This window comes from Rattus norvegicus, chromosome 17 (assembly GCF_021556685.1).
Source record: "Rattus norvegicus strain SHRSP/BbbUtx chromosome 17, alternate assembly SHRSP_T2T, whole genome shotgun sequence".
In the NCBI taxonomy this organism is placed as follows: Eukaryota; Metazoa; Chordata; class Mammalia; order Rodentia; family Muridae; genus Rattus; species Rattus norvegicus.
Genome location: NC_141550.1, coordinates 85,510,657 through 85,531,407, shown reverse-complemented (window position 1 = coordinate 85,531,407; position 20,751 = coordinate 85,510,657). Strand labels below are relative to the sequence as shown.

The 20,751-nt window shown below is 36.9% G+C and overlaps 1 protein-coding gene across 2 annotated transcripts in view; it reads right to left on the bottom strand.

Moving 5' to 3' along the window:
* Positions 1 to 20,751, bottom strand: part of Malrd1 (MAM and LDL receptor class A domain containing 1) — a 724,504-nt gene that overhangs the window by 398,421 nt on the left and 305,332 nt on the right. The window contains exon 21 of one of the 2 annotated variants that reach the window (XM_087589615.1): positions 10,502 to 10,710. Within the exon in view, the coding sequence (XP_087445741.1) occupies positions 10,584 to 10,710 (127 nt within the window). The 3' untranslated portion in view covers positions 10,502 to 10,583. 2 annotated transcript variants of the gene reach the window in all.

The window sequence follows — 20,751 nt, the reverse complement described above, 5'->3', positions numbered from 1 at the left end:
AAAGAGAGAGGGGGAGAGAGAGAGAGAGAAAGAGAGAGAGAGAGAGAGAGAGAGGGAGAGAGAGAGAGAGAGAGGGAGAGAGAGAGAGAGAGAGAGAGAGAGAGAGAGAGAGAGAGAATGACTTTAAGGTGTAACTTTCTACCTTGTGTCCCCAAATCTCATTTTAAGTGTAACTCATGCTAAGTGTAGTGCAATGTATTCTCCAACTTTAAAGGACTCATGGGCATTGAAATTTAAATTCTATTAACTCTGACTTCCTTTAAGCATCCGAAAAAAAATGGGACAGAGAATACATTCTGTTTTCAAAATTGAAGAGCGAATGTATTGCAGTGGATGATCAAACCAAAGAGGACCAGTAACCATCAGCAAGCGAAGCTGAGCAGGAAGTGCAACTAGGACAGGAATTGTCAGAGAAAAGTAAGAGTATTGTTCTGATAAACCCTTTCATGTGCCACTTTGCTTTTTGGAACACTTATGTGGGAGACATGTGAAAGACTTTGGAACTTTGGGCTAAGAAATTCAATGCATGCTCTTAAAGCCTAACTGACTGTTCTAGTAGGAACAAGGAAGATAATAATATTATAGGAAAGAAGGATAGTAAACTGAAAATATGGAAGCATTGACCGGCTATAGAGGCAGACACGGGTCTTTACCAGGAATTAAGCTAGTTGCCATTTATGTGCCATTTGGCAGGAATGTAGCTGTGGTCCTCCTCTAACTTTAGAACTTGAGGTGTGCTGAATTTAAAGACGAGAAACTAGTTTGAGAAGAGAAATGTGCATGGGTAAGCTTAAGTTTTCAGATAAAGAGAATGCAGACAAGCAAGTAGCTACTTAAAGAGATTGGTTCCACTCAAGAGAAACCTAGTGCTCCATCCTGAGATAACAGGAATGAGTTCTTCAGAATCAGCACTCAGAAGTTATAGTGTTGTGGTACAAGAAGGCCAGGTTACCTACATCACCATCTGGCAGAATTTGGTGGTTCCGTTCACATATAGTTCTGATTTTGAAGGCATAAAAGATGAAATACTGAGGGAGTATGGAGAACTTCTGAGGCCCACTCGACTCCCTGCTGAGAGACTCTGAGCTGCAACAAGAGTACAGCTAGGATGGTAAGTACCCACAGAGAGAGGACCCAGCATATTAGAGATGTCAGGACTAAGGCACATACATCCTCCAGGAGTCTACGGGTGTGAAATGGAGCTAGCCTATACCTGAAGGGAAATCTGTGTGATCCTACAGGTGGCAAAGCTTGAGGGATAGGACTACCTCATATGCAGAATATGGAGCTGTAGGATGTAATGTTTTCCCTGATCGTTGCTGGTTCCACTTCAGTGTCCAGTGGTGATTAACCTTGCAATCCCTTGCTTCTTCCTTTTGAAATGGAGATGTTTTCTCTATCCTATTTTTTTGGAAGCTTATAGGAACTCAAGCGTTAAGAGAATTTCAACTTTTTAAGGTGTTGGAATTTTTAAAGCCCATGGATCTCTTAGAGTTGGACACTATACTATGCTGATATTATAAGATCAAAATAAGATTTGGGGGACAAAAGACAGAAAGCTACAGTGTAATTGATGCTCTCATGGTGTGTGGGGTGGTGGGGGTGTGGGTGTGCATGCACGAATTTGTGCACACTCACATGTGTTTGGTTAGTGTCTTAGAGTTTCTATTGCTATGACAAACTGCCATGACTTAAAGCAACTTGGGAAGGAAAGGGTGCATTCGTCTTACAGTTCACTGAAGGAGGTCAAGGCAAAAATTCAAAACAGGGAGGCAAAAAGCTGGAGGCAAGAGCTGATACAGAGGCAATAACCAAGGGCTGCTTATCAGCTTTCTCCGCATAACTTGCCGAGTTTCTTTTCTTATACCACCTAGAAGCACTAGCCAAGGGTTTGCATGGACTACGGTAATTTGCCCCACCATCATCAATCATCATTCAAGAAAATGTACCACAGGCTTGCCCACAAATTAATCTGATGGGAACACTTTCTCAGTTGAGATCCCCTCTTCTAAAAATGATTCTAATGCATGTCAAGATCACATAAACTAGCCAGCACAGGTAGTTTTAGTCATCAGCTTTGCAAAATCCCCAGTGAATTTCAATATGGCAGTCTAGATTTGATTGACTAGTAAGCATATCTATGAGGGATTTTTTGGGTTAATTGAAATGAGCAGATCCTCTTTGAACATAGGCAATACTAGTTCACAATCCAGGTCCCATACTGAATGAAACACTGAGTGAGCTGAACACCAACCCACTGCTGTCTGCTCTTTATTGTCGGAGGACTGTGGGTAGCTTTAGCAACTGTCTGCTGCCTTAATTTCCCTGCAGTGTTGAACTATGACATGGAATTCTGCATCCAGTAACCGCCTCCTCCCTTAAGTTGCTTTTGTATTTTTTTGTAGCAACTGGAAACTAAACAACATCTAACCTCAGACAAGAAAATATGTGAAAACTCTCAAAAATAATAAATCTTCATAAACCCATCAGAAATAAACAGTTATGCAAAAAGCTGAGGAAACAAATCTTCTCCAAGGAAACATGCTTCCTAGGCAGACATCCGGATGCCAAAAGCTTGTAAAATGTCTATGAGAATTGAAAGTACTAATTAAATGTTTACTGCATGTGTGAACTGGGGCAAGCCAAAGCCAGCGGGTGAACATGTACCCACTTATGGTTTCTTTTCTATTACTCATGGAGCATTTATTAAAGCCATTCCAGGCATGGCAAGAAAATAGGACTCTGCTGTTTTGGGTGGTACAAGAGGAAAGATATGGGAGGGCCACTGTAGCAAGACTCCAGAACCACCTGGGAAAAGGGGCAAATAAGAAGACATATAGGATACTCATGCTTCAGAGAGTAGTACTACATTCTATTACAAAAATAGTGGGAATTAATATTTCAAACTAAAGATGAATAGCATCAATAAGATGAAACTGGAAATTTCCAAACCTGTATGTTTCCAATTTAATCTGTTGTTTAATTTCATTTGAATCAAAGACAAAATGTACCATTTTTGTTTAGTTAGGAACAAGGGTTTCATCTTATTGGTACAATGGTTGCTGGCAAAAACTCGGCGTTCCTATATTTGGTAGGATTATTGAATTCCAGTTCTCAATAACAAGTATAAAGTTCAATAACACTCTGTTTTAGACGCTAGGGACTTCGCTGTGAAGAACCAGCTGCAATCTCTTACTCTAAGCGCGGTGTTAAACCAACTATTTGAATTTCTGGTTTTAGGCAAAAGTAACCATGGAAGATATACAAATGATTGGGCAATATATGTACTGTGTTCCAATAAATACCATTTCCAAGGATAGGCAGTGGGTTAAATGTGGCCTACAGGCTGCCTTTTGCTAAATTGCTGATTCCAGCTCTATTACAGCAACAGCTGCTGTGATAATTGCCTGCGCTTGTAACCCAGACAGAAAACAGGACATAAACAAATGCCTTCTGGATGTTTCAGAAAGCAAAGTCTGAAACCGAGGGTATGGACATAAATAAGGAAATTCCTAGAAGACAGTGAACTGCAGAGAAGATGAGTTACGTCTCTGCCTCAAGCTTTGGCTGACCACCCCATGGAGAATTGAACAACACTGGAAAGTCGCACAAACCCTGAGAGATGTTAACAGCTGCACATTGTGGATGGATGAAATTTACTCTTCAAGTCCAGGAATACTAATCCCTTAAGAGAACAACAGGACTTCTTAAACACTCATGAGATGCATATAACCTATAGCTGAGAATGCTCTCCTCTTAATCATTAGACAGGCAGTGAGACATAAAATGTGACCATTAAGGGCCAAAATGAGTGAATAATGACCAGGAAGTAATCACAAGAGAGGCATTACTTTAGACAAGCAGACAAAAAAAATCTATAGCACCTATTAAAGAACCATTCAAAAATTATAGAAAATATGTTCAAGGAACAAAGAGAAAATTTTGGTGTTACTGAGGACATATATAGTGGTGAGAGAAAAGCATAAGTTCTAATATAACTAAAAGAAATTCATAGAAAGTATAATAATTGAAAATTTAAAAATGTTGCTGGGATTAAAGAGACAATTGAATAAATTCAAAGGGGGATAAGTAAGAATAAAAATGGATTAGTACATTGTTAACTTTAAAATTATAGAAAGATTGACAAGACAAAGCACCAACTCAGAAACATGGAAGACACAAAACACAGCAAGGGGGGAGTAATTAAAATTCTAGAAGATGGGAAAGAAACAGAAAAGAATATCTGAAGGACTGTGGTTAAAAATTGCTAAGTGCAACGAGAATAAGGTATATATTCAAGAAGCTTAACAGTATGTACACAGGGCTGTCAAATCATGGTATGTAAAAGCCAAAGAGAAAAGCCATATATACAGGCAAAGAAGGGGAATGGAGAAAGTCAGGATAAATAAAAATAAATGTCTACTCTAAAACCTTCAAAGACATAAGGATAACATGTTCTAAGTGTTGTTTTAAACAGACTAAACGAGAATGTCCTGCAGCTTTCAAATTTATGGGAAGAATGCAGACATGCTCAGATTGTTTTTAAAAAAAACGGAATCATTTACCAGACAGCTTCCCTGTAAGAAATATGGTCCTCATGCAGACAGAAAAATGGCATAAACTACATTATGACCTACATTATATATTTTTTTAAAACTCACACAGAACTAGAGGAAGAAAAGGTGATGGATTTTGGTTCACTACAGAAAGAAAAAGGATGAACTGTATAGAAAGACGCTGGCTGGAAGGTCAAACAAAAATCGAAGCTACTAGCAGCCCACATCCACTAACTCTGTCCCAGTCTAACCATTCTCCAGTCTTTTCCTTAACTGTAGTTATAATAAACCATGGAATCATCCAAGATATCCGCTATAGAGGGTCAAAAGTAAAATACATGTACTCCATTCTGGAATCTTGATACTGAAGTCTATTTAGCTGTGAGTGAATGTCTTCCACGGTCAAAAACAATCAGAAGTGATTCTATGAAAAAAGTGAGACTATGGAGAAGGTGCCATTTAACAACTATTATAGTACACAATGATTGAGTTTTTAATCTTCCCACCCACCAGGAAACAAAGTAAAATTTTTCTCTTTTCTACTATGAACAACCTGAACTTCAGATTAGTTAAAGTCCATGGTAGGGTGGTGACCAAATTCTAATTCAGTCCTTTTGTATCTAAACCCAATTCTCTATGTAACAAATAATTTTTCTCACTTGCATAAAACTGCCATTAATTTGATTAATTTGTAATATACACTATAAACTATGGTTCTAATTACCATTTATATACAAAAATACTTTGCAGTAACTTACTTGGCTATCCTAAGAAATTATCTGCCATGGTAAATACCTGATCTGTTCCACTTGTTTTTAATATGTCAGTGAAACTGTATTCTCTGAGAGAATTTGTCAAATTCTTATTAATTTTTCACATCTCCTTAGTTATACAGATATAGCGACTAGCTATGTCCAGAACTGCCCTTACATTTCTGGTGTATTCTTTCTATTTTGCCTTGAAATTTTGAGACACTTTTTTTATCTTTATTAACTTGAGTATTTCTTATTTACATTTCAATTATTATTCCCCTTCCCAGTTTCCAGGCCAACATCCCCCAACCCCTCCCCCTCCCCTTCTATATGGGCTTCCCCTCCCTATCCTTTTTTACTAAATTTGTAATTTAGCACTCTCACCTCAATACGGAGAATTTCTTCAAGAAGAAAATGTTTGGTTCTGACCAGCAAAAAAGCCAAACAAGTTATAGCACTCAAACAAGCAATGAACTGGATGAGGCTGGGCTTCTGTTTATCTTGCTGTGAGCCACCATTCAGCCTCACTTACTTGCTTCTGGATGTTTCATATTCTCCATCAAGACAATGTAATTCTGATCCTCTTTTCAAGTCTGCCTGACTCTAAAATCATTATACTCTAAACTTTTCCCAGTCATGCTGCTCCTCCTCCAGTTGATTATTTCCATTATCCTGGCTTAATCAAACATTCTAAATCTATCAATCTCTTCTCTCTCCCTCTCCCCCCTCTCTCTCGACTCCTCTCCCTATCCTACACCCTATCCCTCTTTGCTATCTATCTGTCTGATGAGTATGTTTTTACATTCCTTCTTATCAGTTATCATGTACATGAATAGCCAGATGAATCTGGTTCTTTTAAATGGTATATAAAGGTTATGTGGTAGATAGTAATCTCTATACATTTTGGTTATTTGTATACATTATTTTGATAAACTAGTATACAAAATATAGTTATTAAGTTATATTTTAATGTTTTCAAAGGCAATATTTGAAACCTAAAGTTTATAATTATAATGGATATACTACAAAAGGGTGTGTAGTAACAAGGTTCTTAATGAAATAAAACTAAAACAGTAAAGAACAATCTTTGATTCTTTTGAGCCAGTGTCTTACTGTGTAGCCTTAGCTGGAACTTGTTACGTCGGTAAAGATAACTTAGAGATATCCATCTCCTTCTGCCTTTTGAATACTGAGAATAAAGGTATTCGGAACAATACTCCACCTACAAAACATTCCTTTAAGAACATTAGTAATGATGTAGTAGTCAAAATACAGATTTTGACTCCAAATTTTATTTCTGTAGAAACTAGATTACTTTTATTATCATGCTACTAATGAAATGTCTAAATGTTATAGATACATAAAGAAAATGCCATCTATATAAACTCCCTGTGTTAAAATAATTACAGAATTTTAATAACTCTAATTATTTTATGATGAATAATTTTAATGAGAGAATTGCGATTATTACATAAAATGAAAACAAATAATAAACTGTCCCAATTAAAACAAGACTCACAATTTAGAATATTTCTAATAAAATCACTAATATTGCTCACTTTATTTTTACTAATTATTATATTTAAATCCCTCTTCATTCCCAAATTATAATACTTTTTACAAAATACCATACATTATAGAAGCTAAGAGATAAACAGACAAATACTTGTCACACATATATAGTTTACGGGATACTTTATTATTCTTCTGTTCTGGTATAAAACTTACTTCAATTTTGCTTAGTAAAATTTTATGCAAACTTTTTTAACTAGCTCAAAAATTACCTATCTTATACATTTGTTGTTCTGTATCATTTATCCTCTGTGCCTATTAAAACTACATATGAATATATAATATATGCATATATGTGTTATACATGTATAAGTACAAGTAGTTTTTACACTTACGACTAAGAAAAATAAACAATCCACTATGTGGAGTCACAAACAAGAGGTTTTCAAAGAGTATAGAATATCAACCTTATTATCATTAGGATTAAAGTTTTGTACCACAACTTAGGTGTCCATCAACAGATAAATTGATATCTCTCTCTCTCTCTCTCTCTCTCTCTCTCTCTCTCTCTCTCTCTCTGTCACACACTCACACACATACACACACACACACACACGCACACATACACACAATAGAGTTTGTCATAATGAGAAATGAAATTATCTCATTTTATAGGAAATGAATTGACCCAGAGATCATCAATTTAATGAAATAAGCTTAAATTGGAAAGACTAATGCCATGTCTTCTCTCACATCTAGAAGAAACACATTTTTACATGTGTGTATACAAATGTGGGTATGTATATGTGGAGAGAGAAGCTATACAAAAGAAGACATGAATGTAGAAGTGAGACAGGAAAACTGAGGCAAGGAGGAGGTTAAAGTTTAAAGGTACAGTGTGGAAGGAACAAAAAACGTTGATAGAGGAAAATGAAGCATGTTTTCTCCCATTTGTCAAGTCTAAGTCTAACTATACATGTAAATATGGGAACTAATATTCATAGACAGACAGACAGATAGATAGATAGATAGATAGATAGATAGATAGATAGATAGATAGATGATAGACAGATTACATAGAAATATATGGTGCTACTTGGGAATAGAAAGGGCATGATAAAGAGGGGAGAGAATGTTCAAGTGATAAGCAAGCTACAGTGACATACATGATGAAATTGTCATGATGGAATTCATTACTTTATTTACTTCTACTACTATTGATGATGATGGTGATGATGATGACAATGACAACGATGATGATGGTTTGGTTCTAAGCATTTCACATTAATACACAAAGAAAAGCAAAATAATAAACATGATTCTGAGCCTTAAGCAAAGACACTGTTCAGTTAAATATCACAGCTCATAACAGACAGAATAATTTCTTACATATATCTCAATAGAAAGAACAGGAATAAATTTGTTAACAATTATTTCAGTCACATCCCTAAAATAAACAATGAACAACAAATTTATTTTATAACAAACAATGAAAGCTTTCCAAAGGCAGTTTTAGCTAGCAAACATCATAAATACCAATCCAATAAATTACTACATGTGTAACCAGTAAGATAATTAACCTCATCTTTTATTAGCTATTTCTAGCTTATCTTGATATCATAGTGCTGGCAGGTTTTTGTAGCGTATATATCTCAAATCTTTTAAAATTTTAATCCCTTTTAATATTTAAATGCTGAGGAAAAGTCAACAAAACCTCTAAATAAAATGAATTTTTTTCAGGAAAGATTTCTCCACAAGGTAATAAAACATTGCAGGATGGGGAGGTCAGATTATCAAAAGGAAGCCACCAAGCAATAAACCAACAAGGAAATATATAGATAGAAATGTAAACAAAGATAATTGAAAGGATTCTTCACCCTTGGGGATTCAGTAGAGATATAAAATTGAGAGAAATCATAGGAACACACATGCAGAAGATGAGTAACAAAGGGAACACGAAAAAAGTTGGCAAAGTGAGCCATTAAGTTTTTGCAGCCATTTTCATGTGCACATGGTACAAATAGTTTATCTATTGATTATTTGTTTTAGGTGGGTGGCTGGGTATTTTTCTAAAGTGATTATATATATATATATATATATATATATATATATATATATATATATATACCAATACTTCTACAACCAAAATTTTTAATCAACTGAATGCAATTGAACTTGGTCTTCGGTGTCTGACTTGGGGTCCTTATGTTCTATGAGTTTGAAATCTAGGTCTTGCCTGCCTAAACTAGAAAGAGAAACTAAGGCTCAAAGGTGACTGATTAGAACTACATGTATCTAATACATAAATATTTAAATGCACTGAGAAATAATACTGCTTATCCAGTCCCAATTGGTAACTCATAAATTTATGTACATATAAGCAGAACTAAATAGATTCAGATGTGTGTGTGTGCGTGTGTGTGTGAATAATAAATGAAGAGGAAATGGTAATGGGAGGGGTTGGAGGGAAAAGAAAGAGCGATTGAGAATTTTGTAAATAAAGTACTCATTAAATTTTTCCTAAAATAAATAAGAACATAATTTTCTAAGGTAGAAAGCTCAACTATAGTATAAAATATGAATACCTTCGTAGACCCCAAACTTATTTAACAAGAAACTTCATGGTGTCCTGACCAGGCCTGCAAGTATATCGATGATGCAGGTAAGAGCCCCTGGAAAAACTGGGCCTGATAATGCAGGGCTTCAGTAGCAACACCAGAGAGAGTGGAACTCAAGAGGTAAGCCAACACTAGGTATGTAACGAATCCTGTACCAAAACCAACAAAGCAGAGAAAACTGATTGGGGCTGGGACCAGCACCACCAGTCAGTGGCCTAAAACATAGAGCTAGTCTCAAACTGCCTAGCACAATGGTTCTCACATCTGTGGGTCATAACCCTTTTGTGGGGGACATGGGGTGGGGCTCAAATACCATACATATATCATGCATATCAGATATTTAGGTTACAACTCATAACAGTAGCATATAAAGTAGCATCAAAATAATTTTATGGTTGGGGGGGTCACCAGAACATGAAGAATTATATTAAAGGTTTGCATCATTAGGAAGATTGAGAACCACTGGCCCAGAGGAACAAAATTTCTATGAACAAGATGAAAGTTTCATATGTAAAGAAGAAACAGGCAAAACTTTGGGGGTGGCATTGGATATTTTACAGATACTGTTTTACCATAGCTTGGACTCGTCCTATGTTCCCTGTGTTCTTTTCCTTTGGGACCAGAGATAGTATGAGTATGCTCTGATTTTTCTTTCTCTGTGGTAGCATATTAATGCAAATTAACTGCAATTAAGGCATGCTACAAATCTCCTGAATGCTTCTCTTTTTGTAAATGCATTTCATAAAATGAGGCAGGAAAGTGTTTAAGAGCAGGCTTTAATATCTGTGAGGACCAGATATAAAGAATCTAGCGCCCACATTACTAAGAGAAGGATCAAAGACAGTAGCCAAATGAGTTTGAGCCCAGTTGTTTTTGATTATCAATCAAGAATACTATCACTGAAATTTTTATTGGATTAACTTACTGTGATTACAAAGAAAAGGTACCACACAAATTCTTTCATAAAGTCAACTCTCAAGTGGCATTGCTTCATTTCTAGAATGTTCCATTACATGAAAAGAACTAATATTTAGTTAATGCTACTCTCTTGTTATTTACTTTAGCCTAGGAGGACAATAATCGAGAACAGTTACCTACATGTACATCACCGTCAATTCAGAACCTTAAAGTGCCCTAAGTTTTACTCAAAGTTTCTTAGTCCATCCATTCAGATTAGAAGCTTGAAGGGGAGACCATAAATTAAGATGGGTTCCAGGCATACGAACACACAGCTTTCTCAAAGTCAGGGAACTTGGCTGCACATAGAAGACCCTGTACCAATGTAAAACAAATGAATGGACTGAAATATAGGAAATTAAATTGCTGTCTATGATTTATTTTCCCATAAATGCTGTCAGGTCCCATTGGTAAGGAGTCTTCAGGTCCTACTTGCATTCTAAGACACCTGACTAATCCTTGATCTGTTTTGGTTCTGCTTGTAGAAACCACAAGGCCATTACGAGAAATTTCCCTTCACATTGCTTAAGTTATTCTTTGAAATTGGCATTAAATACGAATTTCAAGTACAAAAAATTGTTTCTGTTGACATTTACTGATAGATAATTCACAGAAAAAAAATGACTAAGGTAATAGAACCATAAACCATTTCCACTTAGACACATTTCGATTCCATGACATCTGGTCAACTCTTGCTGGGTAGTATGTCTAGCAGTTTTTATTTTAATTTAAAAAATATATAGCTTTTTATGTTTTTGAAAATAAGTTAATATATTTTGATGACGTTTTCCTCCCCCAATTCTCCCCATACCCTTAACATCTCCCTACATACCCAATTTTATGTTCTTTTTCTCTCTATTACACACACACACACACACACACACACACACACACACACACACACACACACACAACTAAAATGTAACTAATCCAAGAAACATAAAATATCCACGAAGTGGGGTGGGGGGACCCTAGATGACAGGTCCTACAGTGAGGAGAGGGAACTTATTGAATCCAGCTCCAGCAGGAAGACAGGGCATCAAGTGAGGGATGGGGTTGCTATACCACCATCAAAGTTCTGACCCATAATTCTTCCTGTCTGAAAGAAATGCAGGGGATGGAAATGAAGAAGAGCCCAAGGAAAAGAAGAAGGTCCATCAACAGGACCAAAGTGGGATCCAGCTCAAGGGGAGGCCCCAAAACCCAACACCATTACTGAGGCTATGGGGCACTCACAAAAGGGACCTATCATGACTGCCCTGCAAAAAGACCCAACAAGCAGCTGAAAGAGTCAGATGCAGATATGTGCACCCAACCAATGAACAGAAGCTGCTGACCCCTCTGGTTGAATTAGGAAAAAGCTGGAGGAAGCTAAGGAGGAGAGCAACCAGATAAAAGGACAAGCAGTTTCAATTAACCTGGACCCATGAGATCTCTTAGACACTGGATCACCAACCAGGCAGCATACAGCAGCTGAGATGATGCCTCCAACCATATATCTCAGAGGATTTCTTGATCTGGGTTCAGCCAGAGAAGATGCACCTAACCCTCAAGAGACTGGAGGCTCCAGGAGGTTTAAAGGTCTGGTAGGGTGGTTGCGTTGGGGACATCCTTGTGGAGACTGGGGGTTGGGGGTGAAGGTATGGGATGTGGAACAATCATGGGGTGAACCAGGAGGGAAATAAAATCTGGAGTATAAAAATAAATAAATGAATAAACAAATAATTAAAAAAGTATAACCACAAAAACTAAAAGTCAAAACAAAGTAACAAAAACAACAAAATTCCCAAAAGGAAAACAAAAGCAAAATTAAACAAAAAGTCCTCAAAAATCCCATTAAATTTGTTTTGTGTTGGCCAATTTTTCCTAAGTATGCCCGTAGTGGGAAGTGTGGTTGCCACACACAGTGAGATCCCACAGCACAAAATTTATTTCCCCTTGAGAGAAAATTAATTTCCCCTTACAGAGAGCTTTTGATTAGAGGTAGGGTCCTTTTACGACCTCCCCTACTCATTGCTAGGATCTTTCTGACTTGAGCCTGTACAGGCCTTGTGCATGGTGGCACAGGCTCTGCAGATTGATATGTGTGTCAGTACAATTGTCCCTGGAATACACTGTTTCCTTCCTGAGCCTCAAGAGGAGCAGTTGGGTGAATATATCCTGTTCAGTCCTAGTCCTGCAGCATCCTTTCTCCCAACCTACTTCTACATGATGGAAACTCCAACTCTTTGTGAAGTCCTTTAGCTCTTTCCCAAAGTCCCTCTCTGAATTTTCTACTATTGCATTTCCATTCCTTTTTGCCCGTTGAGTCGAAGAAACATTCTCTACCAGGGACCCCACAGCCTCCATACTTAGGATCCAGAACCAGGAGAAGCAACCAAAAAATGGAACACCCTCTCCAACAAAGACAAGTCCAGGTGGTATATCTACACCGAGAACAACTCTAGATGCCTCTTCCCAGTACAGAAACACAAGCATGAACAGCAAAGACAATTGACATTTCCTGAATCCAGTAGCCCTATTTTAATAAGCCCTGAGAAATTCAATTTAGCTGAAAAGAAAATAAGGACTTCAGAATCCCTGGAGTAGCTGGGATTTCAGCCCTATGCACACCACGTTTGTGAGGACTACATTCTTAATTTACAAAAGTACTCCATATAATTTATTTCTACAAATACCTTTCAATAAGGGTTATGGTACTATTCTGTGGAGAGCTACGTGTCTTTGGATTTAGTAAGTTAGCCTATATACCTAACCTCCAACTTCCATAATTTGGTTGTTATTTTTTAAAGCAGAAGAAAATATAATGTTTCAAATAAAATAGGTTAAGTCTGTCCCATTTGATAACTAAAGTGAAAGTTTTTTTCATGGATAATAAGGAGACAAAACATTTGAAGAGCACCAATTCTGTGTGATAAACCCTCTGGAACCTCTGAGGCAGGAACCTTTATTTTGCATTTCATTATGGTTGGAGAAGATAGATGTAAGTTTAATGGAAGAGTACTTAGGACCATACCAGATAGTATTACTAACAGCAAACTACTTTTGTTCTGGGTTATGGTTTAATTTGAATTCCATATAAAACTCTCAGGAAGAATTTATGTTCCTAATGCCTGAGATAGGTAGATAGTTGCATTAAAGCCACATTATCCTGCAGATAAATATCTCTTTACCCTTCAGAAGAACAATCACCACATTCAAGCAGGCAGTGTTGTGCCACAAAGAAAATGCGCTGGTCTTCCCTAGCTCCTATTTCTGTTGCTCTTGACTAAATACACAACAACCAAATTAGGAAACAGACTTCTATTTTCCTCTATGAAAGTTCATAGTATATCTACTTGGCTCTACGTATACTGTACTGCTAAGATTTGTTCAATATGCTTTAATCCCCCAAATCCACAGAGACATTTAAATTCAGCATAATGAATTTGTTTAGAAGGGCAGAATTTTAAAAAATACCTCACTTATTTGGTTATTGGAAACATAAAACAGATGACTGTTTTTATGAAGGTTATCACAGCAATTAAAACCAAACCAACAGGACAAGTGAAGAATGTGTCCATTAAATTAAGCTTATCCAAAATGATGAATGCAAGACTGTAGTCAGGAGCAGATTCAGTAAGCCAGGCAGACACGTGGCCATATCAACTCACGAGAAGTAGGGGAGAGGCAGTGCATCTTCCTCTAATAGAGAGCTGAGGAAATCTCTCCTCTGGCTCCCTTCTCCCCTTCCTTTCCTTTCCTCCATTCCTAGCCAGCTCCTTCCTTCTCCTCCTCTTTCTTCTTTTCCCATTCCCCTCCAACCCCACCCCTTCACTTTTCATCTTCAGGGCATTTGGTTACAGGAACTTACAAGATACCTTTCATGTATTGCTTTGTCCATGAAGAAGACGGTTGGCTAAGTGTATTTCCTGGTTACTTTCTCACAGGAAAGTAGCTTATACTGGTGAATGCCATTGTGACTATTATCTGACCCTTGTCCTCTGATGAGAAGACTCGTGTCCTGTATGAAAATTAGTGTAGATGTGTCAGTCTTGTGCAATTCTGTGAAACCAACAAGTGAAATAAAGAGTTCTATTACTTAGAGACTTAGAGAGGTGAAGACAGTTTGGTTTGCAGGGCTTGATGGGAAGTGGGAACTTTTTCCACTAACTTATGAAATAAGCAGATGGGGAACCAGAAGCAGAGGGTCCCTTTAACATAGTTCCTGGTCATCTTCTCTTTGAATTTTCCTGGAATGTACCAACTGACGAATTTAAAGGAGACTATGAAGGGGCATTTTATTTAATGACTCTGTTGTTAAAAATCATTGTAACTTCATCAGGCTTGATAGTTGGGGGTGTATTGGGTCAATAAAATGAGGAATCAATAGGCCATGTTAGAAACAACTGGTTGGGAAAAACTGTTTTAGTTAAAAAATGACAGAGTGCAGCAGAGTTTTTGAAAAAGTCATGTTTGGCCTTAAAGTGTGTGCTCAAATGCCAACTCATTGACTTTTTAACATCATTATACTTTTTTCAATTAATTTATTCACCTATTGACTTTAGATCTCAATTCCTGCCTCCTGATCATCCCATCACATAGTTCCTTCACCCATTACCCTTTCCTTCTCCTCTGAGAGAATGGAGTTACCCCTATTTATACTCCTACCCTAGCCCATCAAGTCTCTGCAGACCTAGGTATATCCTCTCCCACTGAGGCCAGACAAGGCACCACAGTTAGGGGGATGGATTCCACACACAGGCAACAGCCTTAGGGACAGCCCCCCTCCAGCTGCTGGGGGAGCCACATGAAGGCCGAGCTGCACATCTGCTACAGATGTGCAGGGGCCTAGGTGCTTGCAGCTGTCCAACTGGAAACTAGTAATAGCACAAAAGGAAAAGTAGAGAGAGTGGTGAATTCTCCTATCTTAGCAGTAGGAAAACAAAATAATTCAATTGATCAGGTTAATAGTAAATTTTGGACAAGTGAAAATAAGTACGTTATATCACCATGATAAGTGAGAACTCTCAAGTCAGAGAGGGGACCTTCTCCTAAATCAACAGCCACTTACATTTATCACTTGTCTGGAAAATAGTCTACGTCTTTCAGGATACCATTTCGTCTCTGAATTCTGATTACAGAAACATCAAGCTCTCTGCTATCGCCAGCAAATTCAACTCTATACATCTACCTTAGTTTTTAGACAAACCCTCAGTCACTTAGAACTGTAATATTTGTGGGACTTCCCATGTAGCTTTCCATGGATGTTATTATCATATTACATATAATATATCCATATTATATTACACAGTATATTCTCCTGCCATAAAAATATGACATCAATCTCAGAAGCAAAAGTTTCCTTTACATCGTTCTCAATAATTATAACTTTAAGCTATTTTTTATAAAAACTTTTCAGCTTCTTTAAGAAGACCATTCTTTATCTGATAGTCCTGTCAGGGTCTTTACTGCTGCAATGATGAGATTTCTACCATAATAATCTCAAAACATGGTCTCATGTTGAATAATGAAAAAATGGAAACTCATAGGCCACATTAGGGTTCCCTCTGGTCTGCTGTATTCATAGTCCTAAATGTGCCCCAAATTCCTGCTGAAGCACTCCCTTACCAGCTATACATCCTGCTTTTACGGGATACTCTCTTCACATTATGTGGTCTTTCTGATACCAAAGTGTCTGAGAAACATAAACGTACATTTCCAAGGTTCTCTCGTTAGCAGGGTTCTAGCTTAGATTCTATAATAAGAAGGTAAAAGCCAGGCATGCTGAAACGAACCTGTAATCTAAAACTTGGGAGGTGGAGGTAGGAGGATCAGGAGTTTAAGGTCACCCTCATTGCACAGAAACTTTCAGGAGATTCTAATATACACAAATAGAGTTCTTCAAATATACATGCATGCAAATGTAATTAGATATACACATAAATAATACAAATACCAAATAAACAAAACATGAGGTCTGGGAAGTAGAAACCACATAGTTCCTATTTTGATCTATAGGAAGTGAGGGCAAAATAGGCAAGGCCTAAGAACAATAGATGAGAGACTCTGTAGTATGTCATGAAAAAATTATTACCAATCAACTTGGAAAACAGAAAGTATTTCAAATACAGCGTTGGCAACAAAATAGAAAAATAAACATTACCCTGTGCTCTTGGCAAAAGAGATACATTTGGAAGAGTAACTTAATAGTACTAATAAATCAAAAGTCTTAAAGTGCAAGCAATTATCATAGCATAAAGTTTCAACTCTCTCTCTATATATATATATATGTGTGTGTGTGTGTGTGTGTGTGTGTGTGTGTGTGTGTGTGTGTGTGTGTGTATAATTAAAGCTTGTTAAAATCTCCAAGGCAACTAACTCATCAATAAAAATAGTACAGACATGATTCACTGAATTACTGCACAGTCATTTGAGAAAATACTATTGACTCAATATTCATTGAGATTCCTCAGAGATTATGTATTAAATTCAAAGTAGATTAAGAATAATACAACAAAAATATCATTAAAACATGTCTTTACATGTAAGTACAATGCTTAAGTCGTGTGGTAGAGCATAACTAATACTATTTGCCTTTCTGATTTATGTTTTCTATGTATAAATAATTTTGTGCTCAAAGGAAATAATTGTTTTAGCCATATGACAAATAAAAAAAAATAGAGAGAGCTTATGAGATGGCTTAGCGGGTAAGGAGTTTGCTGTCAAACCTGATAACCTCAGCTCAATCCCGAGTACCCATATGGTGAAATGAGAAAATCACCATCCACATGTCTTTTCTGAATACCATACATGTATCATGGCATACATGTACACAACTATTCTTTGACATATAAACACACAAATGCATAAGAAAATGGTGGCTCCCTAGAATATTGGGGTCCATGTACCTCAGGACACAGCTATAACACTCCTGGGGATAGACCCAAAGGATGTTCCTTCCTAGTACAAGGACTTTGAAAAACCATGTTCATAGTAACTTCATTTTTGTCATAGCCAGCCGGAAATAGCCTACATATTCCTCAACTGAAGAATGGATAAAGACAATGTGGTACATTTATACAATTACTCAGCTATTAAAAAATAACATCATGCAATTTTCAGGCAAATGGGTGGAATTAAAAAAATCATCCTGAGTGAGGTAACACAGACAGAAAAAGAGTGTATGTACTCACTAATAAGTCAACACTAGCTGTTAAGTAAAGGATAATTGTGCTACAATCCATAGACCCAAGGATGCTAAGTATCAAGGAGGCCTCAAGGCAGGACGGTGTGCATGGATCTCCCTGAGAATGGGAAATAGAATATATTTTGTAGGTGGACTTGGTGCAGAATTGGATGGGAATAGGAAATACGGGGGAGGTGATGGAGCAAAAGAGTCCTAAGAGAGATGATAGGATTTAGGGGCCGTTTTAGAGGTGATGGTCAAAAACTAGTGCAACAGACTCTCTGAAATCTATGAGGGTGACCCTAACAAAGACTCGCAGTAATGGAGGATATGGAGCCTGAACTCGTCATCTTCTGTGACTAGGCAAGGCTTCCAGGGGTAGTACTGGGACGTCAACTGAACCACATAACATTCAACCTAAAATTTGACCTATGTACAATATGGGCTGGGGTAAAAGTGGTGCTAAACTTGTGGGTGTGGCCAACCAATGACCACTCCAACTTGAAGCCCACATTTTAAGTGGGAGTCCATACATGACACTGCCTGGATAGCCAGGAAACAGAGGCTAGAGAGCCCAGAGGCTTACAATAGAACCAGCCTGACTGGAAAAAAATCATTGACTGGATTTCTAATGATATTCTGCTATACATTAGAATGCAGCCTAGGATACTTGTCATCAGAGAGGCTTCATCCAGAAACTGACGAGAGAAGATGCAGAGACCCACAGCCAAAAATTATACAGAGCTTGAGGAACTCCCATATAACAGGAAGAAGAAAGATTGTTAAAGCCAGAGGAGTCAAGCACACCACAAGAATCAACTAGGTAGGTCTCATAGGAACTCACAGAGACTGAAGTGACAATCAGAGGCCTGGATGGATCAGAACTAGGTCCTCTGTATATATGTAAGAGTTGTGTAGCTTAGTGTTCTTAAGGGATTCCTAACAGTGGGAGGAGTGGGTATATATAACTCTTTTGCCCGTTTTTGGAACCTCTTTCTCCTACTCAGTTGCCTTATTGGACCTTGACATGAAGGTTTGTGCCTTGTCTTATTGTAACTTGTTATGCCATGTTCAGTTGATACTGGTGGAAGGGGGCTGCTCTTTTCTGAATGGAAACAGAGAATGAGTTGATAAGAGGGAGTAGGGAGGGGAAAGAGAGGGAACTGGGAAGAATAGAGGGAGGAAAAACTGAAGTCCAGATGCAATATATGAGAGAAGAAAAAATTGAAAAGAGAAAAAGGTCAACAAAAGCATTATGTGATATCATTCATGGTATTGTTCTGATTAATTTGTATTAGCCATTAGGGAAATGCAAAACTAAACTACGTTAATATTCCATCTCATCCCATGCAGAAAGGCTACCATAAAGAAAACAAACAACAAATGCTAGTAAGCATTAGAGGTAAATTTGATGGAAAGGAACCTTTATATATTGTTGATAGAAATATAATTTAGGTACTATGGTAATCTGTGTCCTCAAAAATCTAAAAACAGAATCATGCTACACCACCTCAGGGGAATATATTACCAAGTTAAGGCAAGTCAGCAAAACACAAAGATATGTGTACATGCATGTTTAACACAGTAGTATGCCTAATATCTAGTAAACAAAATAATCTTAAATGTCTATCAACAAATGAATGTATGAGGAGAATGAAGTAATCATACAATAAGCTTTTTTAGCCATAGAAAAGAATGAAGTTACGTCCTTTGCATAGACATGTTTGTAACTAGAGATTGTCGTATCAAATGAGGCAAATCAGATTTAGAAGGATGAAGAATTAATGTTTTCTTTCTTATATGAAATATATACTTACATAAATAAATATCAGACAATACAAAATAGGACTATCTAGTAAAAAGGGATGAGAGACGATTGTGGCAAAGGGCATCACATATATGTAAGGAAACACAAAATCGAAACTCAGTATTTTGCACTCTTATCATATACCAATAAGCAAAAAGCTTGAAAATCTTCCCATGACTTAGTAAAGGTGGAAACACAAACCAGCACAGCTTATTACCTGATGCGTCCTCCAGGGAGAGTAAGAGCACGCAAGCGATAGACAGCAAGTGGAGCTTTACCGTGTGCATGCCACTCCACTCACGGAAACAGTGGGCCCAGGACTAGAGATGCTGTCTATTTTCAGAGTAGGGCCTTCAGATTCATAGGACTTATGATGAGGGAACCATAACCCTGGACAAGATGGCTGGTAGGAGTACTAGGTAGGAAAGTTTACTGCTGTGAGTAACTCTGTTGTAACTATAGTTAGAAAATACCATTGAGGGTATCTACAAATGAGACTTAAGTTTAAAGCTGTACTTTTATGTGGAGAATTAAGTTGACTCTGCCTTTGTATGACTGGGGAAGATGGTTTCCCTTTTCAGTCATTGAACTACACTGACTCTACCAGAAATGAATATGTTTGCTTTATTTTTTAAAAAATTATATAATGAAAATTAATTTTAATATTTGAATAAAATTGAAACTGTGATTAAAATGTAGTTTAGCGCATATTCAAACGAGGAAGTGATTTTTGGCAACATCATAAATTTATACATTTTTATTTCCAACATTTCATTAAAAATTACCTTATTTAGAAAAGATGTTAGCAAATCTCCTTCTCAGTATGCATTATAATTTTAAATAGAGTATATCTCCTAAAATACATGCACTTTAAGTAACTGAAGATAGCTCTTTATAAACTACCTGTCAAGATCAACTACTAATGGATTAAATGAAAACCTGTAATGTAATTCCCTTAATTACACAAAGCAAATTACATGTGAAAGTGAACAATAAGAAATTAACCTCGGGACATTCTAACAGAAAGGCATTTTTTCTCTACTGTTTTAAAAGTGTAATTTAACATCTCCTTCAGCCCTTAAGTAATTAGCAGGAGTGCCACTTGCCCACAAGCATTAAAACCATTCCAAGTCAGTATAGTCTATTTAGAATTTGAATATTTGTATTCATATTTATTACTGTAAAACTGTTTCTAAAGGCTGATAATTATTATTCTAAATGTTGATATAAATGTTTCAAAATCTACATTTAACTATAATCTTATTTATATGTCTGTGCACGTGTATACATGCATATGTTTCACATATTTTAAGGCATACATTTGCATATGTGTAAATTTAGTAGAATGGTTTTACATATATGTATAAAGTATATTGATATG